At 31.6% G+C, this 6,207-nt stretch overlaps 1 protein-coding gene across 2 annotated transcripts; it reads right to left on the bottom strand.

Annotated features, from left to right (window-relative positions):
- Nucleotides 1–247: 247 nt before the first annotated feature.
- LOC110716949 lies at nucleotides 248–5,508 on the bottom strand. 2 transcript variants are annotated; one of them, XM_021895601.1, is made up of 4 exons: nucleotides 5,414–5,508; nucleotides 4,084–4,658; nucleotides 1,407–1,473; nucleotides 248–934 (listed from the first exon to the last, which is right to left on the bottom strand). In XM_021895601.1, exons 2-4 carry the CDS (start codon nucleotides 4,647–4,649, stop codon nucleotides 443–445), a joined length of 1,125 nt encoding a protein of 374 aa, XP_021751293.1. In that variant the 5' UTR covers nucleotides 4,650–4,658; nucleotides 5,414–5,508; the 3' UTR covers nucleotides 248–442. The 2 variants fall into 2 exon arrangements, with proteins under 2 accessions (XP_021751293.1, XP_021751294.1); XM_021895602.1 differs by having other exon boundaries at nucleotides 4,084–4,665; nucleotides 5,414–5,479.
- Between the last annotated feature and the right edge of the window lie 699 nt (nucleotides 5,509–6,207).

Below are 6,207 nucleotides of genomic sequence, written 5' to 3'. Positions count from 1 at the left end.
ATGAGTAAAGCAATTATTTATATAAAGTAAAATAATAATTTCATAGTATATTTTGTATGTGCTACCCCTATTAAACATATTAAATAAATTTGATCATATTGATAATTAAAATATAAATTATTTCATATTTGTGAATTGAAAATTTATCTACCACTATTGAGTGGCAAACGAATTCAAAAGTTAAAGGCTGCTAATTATTAAACGATAATATATATACTATTAAACTTTTTTTATTTTTTCCTTATCATTCTATGCTACCCCTAGTTAGAAATCCTAGATCTGCCACTATTAAGTGGCAAACGCAATCCTTTAAACCTGTGCGAATGAGAATTTTGGAATTTCAAATCCTTTATTTATCAAATAAAACAAACAAAAATCAATTACACAATCACACAGTCGAGTTCGATCGACTTTTTTTGATGAATGAAACAAAAACGTAACACTAAAAATAGGTTTTAGGCCCTATAGCTTGCACCGCTTGTGCTTCTCCATCATAAGCAATTTGATTAGCAATAGCCATGCCATCAGGCATTATGGTAGAATAGAAGTGTTGACCCTCCACAGGTGGTGGTTTTTTACCCCCTGATTCAAAAATAAGATCCACCAAAAAACCACTAGCAGCAATAAAGAGAAGCCCCGACGCAGTGCCCACCACAAACCCGGAAACTGCGACAACGAACACCCCTAGTTCCAAATCTGCCACTGCTTCACTCACTGCTGCTTCTACCAACACCTGTACTGTGAAGGCACCAATCTCTGATATTGCCGATAAGGCGTTGGTCAGAACAGCCTCAAGCTGGTGTTCAGCTGTAAATATGTCCCATACCATTAACCCTGCGCACACCAGTAGCACTGCAACCCCGGCTCCTCCAGCTAAAGTTTCTAATGTTGGTAGTACTGCTCTTTTGGAATCTGTAATGATACTATTGTATACCTGAGAGTCGTAGTACATAGAGAACAATGTCAGGCACTTTAGACACTTGATCTATCAATATCAAATAGTTAGTTGGTAATTTATACCTCTAGCACAGTCTCATTTGTCTTCTATACAAGTTTTTGGGAAGATGAATAAAACGGTAAGATAATGATGTCTAGGTAATTTGGTGGACATTTAAAATAAGATAGTGGGGGGAATGCTAGCTAGGATGTGTATCTCACATTGAAGAACAAAAAAAAGTTACTTTTAGTTATAGACTGATGAGCTACATCTCTCATTGCCATATAATTTTAAAGTGGATCTTATTTAGACTTATAAAGTGAATTCTCGTAACTGGTGCATGTTAGTTTAACATAATTTGATATAAGAGTAAAATGAGAATTTTATTTAGGGAGAAGAGTTTAGGCATGTTGAAAAGTTAATCTAACAAAAAAGTTACTCATATAAAATAAAATGATTGATTGCATACCAAAATCTTCTGAGCATCTTCCAATTCCTCAAATTCAATTGACGTATACCCAAGCCGGTTCTTGTAACTACAAGACATTGACAAAAGTTATTATTAGTCGTTGCTTGGCTAGTTGGCAACCACCAACTACTCCCTTTTTTTTTTTTGCCCTATTTGACTTTTTACGGTATTCAAGACGCATTTCAAAGTGTATATAACTTCATTTTTATACACGTAAAAATTGTAAGAACATGATTTTAATATAATATTCATTGAAACGAATCTAACAAAACCCAACATGACTATATTATCTCTTATTGGTTAATAAGAATAATTTATTGTAATTTTTATTGAAGTTTTAACCCATTTATTTGCAATGGGGCAAAAAAATGATGACATGGGGAGTATATATTAGCGAAAACTTAATATATACCTGAATCTATATTCTGATCTTCATTTCGAAATAATTATAACATAGTTTTTACATTCTCATAATTATTGCAACACTCGTCTATTAACTATTACTAAAACAGAAAATTGCTGACATCATCATCTCCCAAACTGTATACGTGTCGCTTTCTCATAAAAAAAATTCCCGCCTAATGCACTTATAATGTCATATATATTTTTGGTTATTTTTTATTTTTAATCATTTTCATTTCAATCTTTTGACTGTGTCAATAAATAAATAAATAATAATTATTTGTGGTAACTACGAATATTTTTTTATTATTATTTTTTATCTTTCTAAGGTGTTTTTTATTTTTATTTTTTTTTATTTTTTTTTACACAGGATTGTGCAAGCAACCTAACTATGAAGTTATACAAAAATGAACTAATGTTATCGGTAAATGTTTTCATTATTTTGTATTTCCAAGGTGCTTCTATTTATTTAAATTACAAGTATTTTTAATTTGTATTTCGAACTCTTAGATGACATATAAATTCATATGCATATGGTTTGATTAGATCAGATTGGTCGGCTTTCATTTTCATAATTTGTTACTTATGTAATTTATGATGATAGATATGTTTTTATGATCTAATTTATAAGTATGTCCGGAGAAATAAATAACAGAAATAAGTTATTTCATTCCAATAATTTTTTTAATCCGTGCATCGCACGGGCCTAATTCTAGTTTATTTAATAAGGACTCAATATTATTTTATTAAATATCTCTATCACTAACTCCATTTGCACAAATATTTTATTATTTTTTCTCCCCAATAACTCTACATTTATAAGAAGTATTATAAAATCCATTTTTTGTTCCCAACCTATAATTTTTCAAAAAATTTGTGCATAATTTCTCCGTGTTTAACTGTTTTATTTGTTTTTTAACAAAAAAAACTACATTTTGATGTTATATTTATCTCCTCTCATGATCTCCATGCACCCAATTTTTAAATATTTCTTTTCTCTTACATTCATTATTTTTCAATAAACTGGTAACCTTACTATTTTTGTTTGGGAAAATTGACAACAATAATCCCACCTTTAATAGACCTTCTCATATTAATCTCACCTTTTAATTAACTCAATATAATCCCACCTTTTAACATACTCTTTTTAAAATGATCCATTTTACAATATGACCTGCTATAATAGGTTACTATTTGATGTGTCATAATTTTTTTTTTTAAGGAAAGTCAACTAAGTCCCCAAGGCCCCAACTATCCAACAATTACAAGTTTCCCCTTTCACCCTCCGTATCCAACCATCAATTCCATCAACAATCATGGACGCCATTACTAAGGTATGTGATGTCACTTTTATGGAAGCTCGCCATTACTGAGGGCTTCTGCCGCTTCACTTGCGGGAAATTTGAGAAAATAAGATTGTCCCTTTTGAATTTTACTTCAATTTTTTTTATTTTATTTTTTTTTGGGGGGGGGGGGGGGTAGGGGGGCAAAGGATGGCTATTGATGTGTGTAATAATCGCAAGTTAATGATGTGAGTTCCTTATTTGGTTGAATTTATGGTGATTATTTTGTTTAATTTCTAATTTACAGTTTTATATTTAGAAATTTTTGAGTAATTTCAGAAAAGTTACATGTTGGGTTTTTTCTGTAAATAATTATGAATTTTGAGGTTTAATCGAAGAGTTGTGTAGTTGTTGTATTGTTGTTTGTTAGTTATGTAATTGCTGGCTGTTTCTTAATAGGCTTATAGATTGGATCGGAGGATGTTGATGCTACCATAGAACTTCTTGCCAACATTTGGCCTTGATCTAACAATACGCAAAACAAATTCGTTGTTGTACTGATAGTTGATATTCTACAAAGTTTTGAGCTTGAGAAAAATTGGAAGGGAAGAGAGATGTTATAATGTTTCTCTCTGTAAAAAGGTAATGGAAAAACAGAGGGGAAAGAAGGTGGGTTATAAGAAGCAAACATATTCCAATGGGGGCAACGCCACATCAGATGCTAACCTGTTATAGCAGGTCAAATTGTAAATGGGACCATTTTAAGAAGAAGGTGTTAAAATTGAGATTATATTGAGTTAATCAAAAGGTGGGACTAATATGAGAAGATCTATTAAAGGTGGGATTATTTCCATCAATTTTTCCTTTTTCTTTCTCATTTACCTCGTACTTTATTTAAGTCAATTGAATTGGCTAAAACAATATGCCAGTTAAAGTGTTACCTTTAAAAAAAACGGAGTAATAAATTTATAATTAGTATAGAATTCGCTTACTCATTGAGCATTTCCGGAAATGTGGTGCCTGTATCCTTGAGACTCTGGGAAAATATCTTTGAGAGAGCTCGAGCAGATCCACTTCTGCAGTTTTCAGCGGTCTCCAATGTCTGCTTTGCGTAAAGTTCTGCTTCTTCAAACAAACGTTGAATCTCAACCATGTCTCCGGGGTCTGTCTCCAAAAGTTTAGCAGCCATTTCGGTGTAGTGAGTACTAATTTTGCTAACAGCGCTCGCTCGCAAACAACAGTTTCTGATACACTGCATGCTCATATTAATGGCATATTTCAAATAATAATGGATGGTCTCAGCAACATCGGCTTTCGTTTTGTGATCTTCGGCCTTCGTTCTGTGATCTTCATACTTGCTCTTAATATCGTTGGCATTTTCAAGCAGACTAATCACTTTGTCATAGGATTCATTGCATTGTTTCAGGTATTTGTTACGTTCAGGCCCTGACTCTATATTTGCCATCAGCGATTCTTCTCGATTCAACAGTAGCTTAGCAAGCCTCCGCAGTTGCTTGTCGTCCACCAATATCGCAACGTCATCATTTTTTAATTCCATTTAGAGAGTCTAAAATCTCAAGTCAATAAAAGTGTGTCAAATAGATAATAGTAATAATACACAAGCTCTAGATGCAGTATGAAATTACCTAAATACAGGATTGTAAAATATAGCACATAAACATAAAGACTATTTCTTATATACTAATTTCCTATCCTCCATTATTAATTAAATTTAAAAAAATTTAACTATAATTTTGTACTTAATTCATTTTCTATTTGTATGTATTATTTCTGTTTCATTTGAATTATGTAATGTACGGAGTAAAACGACTGCATTGGCGACTCCTGCAGCCGGTATTAGCAGTAGTGGATTCTAGTAGTCTACTTTGGTTGCCGGATCTAAATCAAGTAGTGGAATTAAACTACGGGCTAGATGAGCCGGTATACCCTTTCAAAGTGTATTGTTATCTAGAGCATGACTAATGAAGTGATAATTGCAGGAAATGATAGTGGCATTAGAAGTGGGGATTAAGGATTTTGTGAAAGCAAAGTTAACACTAAATTTTTCAAAAATCGGAGAGTATTAACTACAGAATCGGATATAGCTTGATTGATGAAATTAATACAGTTCATTACTGGCCGTGAATCTGTAAGGAAAATTATAGGGTATCAAATAAGATGAATAGTTGTACAAGATAAATGTTACGGGGTTATTAAATAATTATCGATGAAAAGTATGTCCTTTAATTTTTCTCAACCAAAACACAATATTTATTGAATCGAATAGTGAATCATAATTGAAGTATGGGAAAAAGAACTTACGAGTTGAGTTATGGTCGACGTGTGAGGATTCTAGAAATATGCTTTATATGAAGTTGCAAATATAATGGGTTGAGTTCCAATGCCTTGATTAGCATTGCTATTTATCGTAGTTGGAGTTGATGACGAATTACAATACTTTTCTATTATCTGTGGATTACGAATTAAAATATTTGACCACAACCTTTTTTCTTTAAATAAAAGGAAAATAGACGGCTAATACTTCAACTTAAAATACTAGAGTTAAGCAAGTAGGAAGCTATTCAAATTAATAATTATTCTTGACGGAATTATTCAATAATTTTCTTCACATTACACCATTATTATCAATTTTCATTCCACGTGATGACGCGACTAAAATCTCACTTGAAGTTAATAAGGAAATATTTATGTAAATAACATAATCCGTGTGTAAATAATGATAAATTTAAAGTGTTGCAAGTAGGGGAAAAAAAAATCAAAGAAAGTATATACAAATTACAAAGTATTTGCTAAACAACAAAGGGCAGAACTATCAAATTATTTACGGGGACCTAATTCTCATTTGACTTTTGGAATAGCCAAGTAAAAAATATCTATATTCAAAAGTAATTTAAACATTTATACCTTATTTGATTTTTAAAATTCAAAAATTGAGGCCTGGGAGTTGCCGATTACCCATGAATACAACGTGAAATCGACAGACGTGTACCATGTACTTATGTGACTCTGAAGTTTATGAGAATATTTAAATAAATAAAAAAACATAATTTTTTATTTATTTTTGTTATTCTTGTGTCATTGTACCATATGTGATT

This window comes from Chenopodium quinoa, unplaced genomic scaffold (genome assembly GCF_001683475.1).
Source record: "Chenopodium quinoa cultivar QQ74 unplaced genomic scaffold, ASM168347v1, whole genome shotgun sequence".
Classification (NCBI taxonomy): Eukaryota; Viridiplantae; Streptophyta; class Magnoliopsida; order Caryophyllales; family Amaranthaceae; genus Chenopodium; species Chenopodium quinoa.
Note: the sequence above shows the minus strand (reverse complement) of the source record. Positions and strands in the feature narration are given on the sequence as shown.

Excerpts from the sequence above, each read along its gene's own strand:
- LOC110716949 (XM_021895601.1), bottom strand. The coding sequence starts at position 4,649 with ATGGAATTAAAAAATGATGACGTTGCGATATTGGTGGACGACAAGCAA. Across the intron at positions 1,474-4,083 it reads TTTCCGGAAATGCTCAATGA|TTACAAGAACCGGCTTGGGT; the intron begins GTAAGCGAATTC and ends AATGTCTTGTAG. Across the intron at positions 935-1,406 it reads AAGATGCTCAGAAGATTTTG|GTATACAATAGTATCATTAC; the intron begins GTATGCAATCAA and ends TACGACTCTCAG.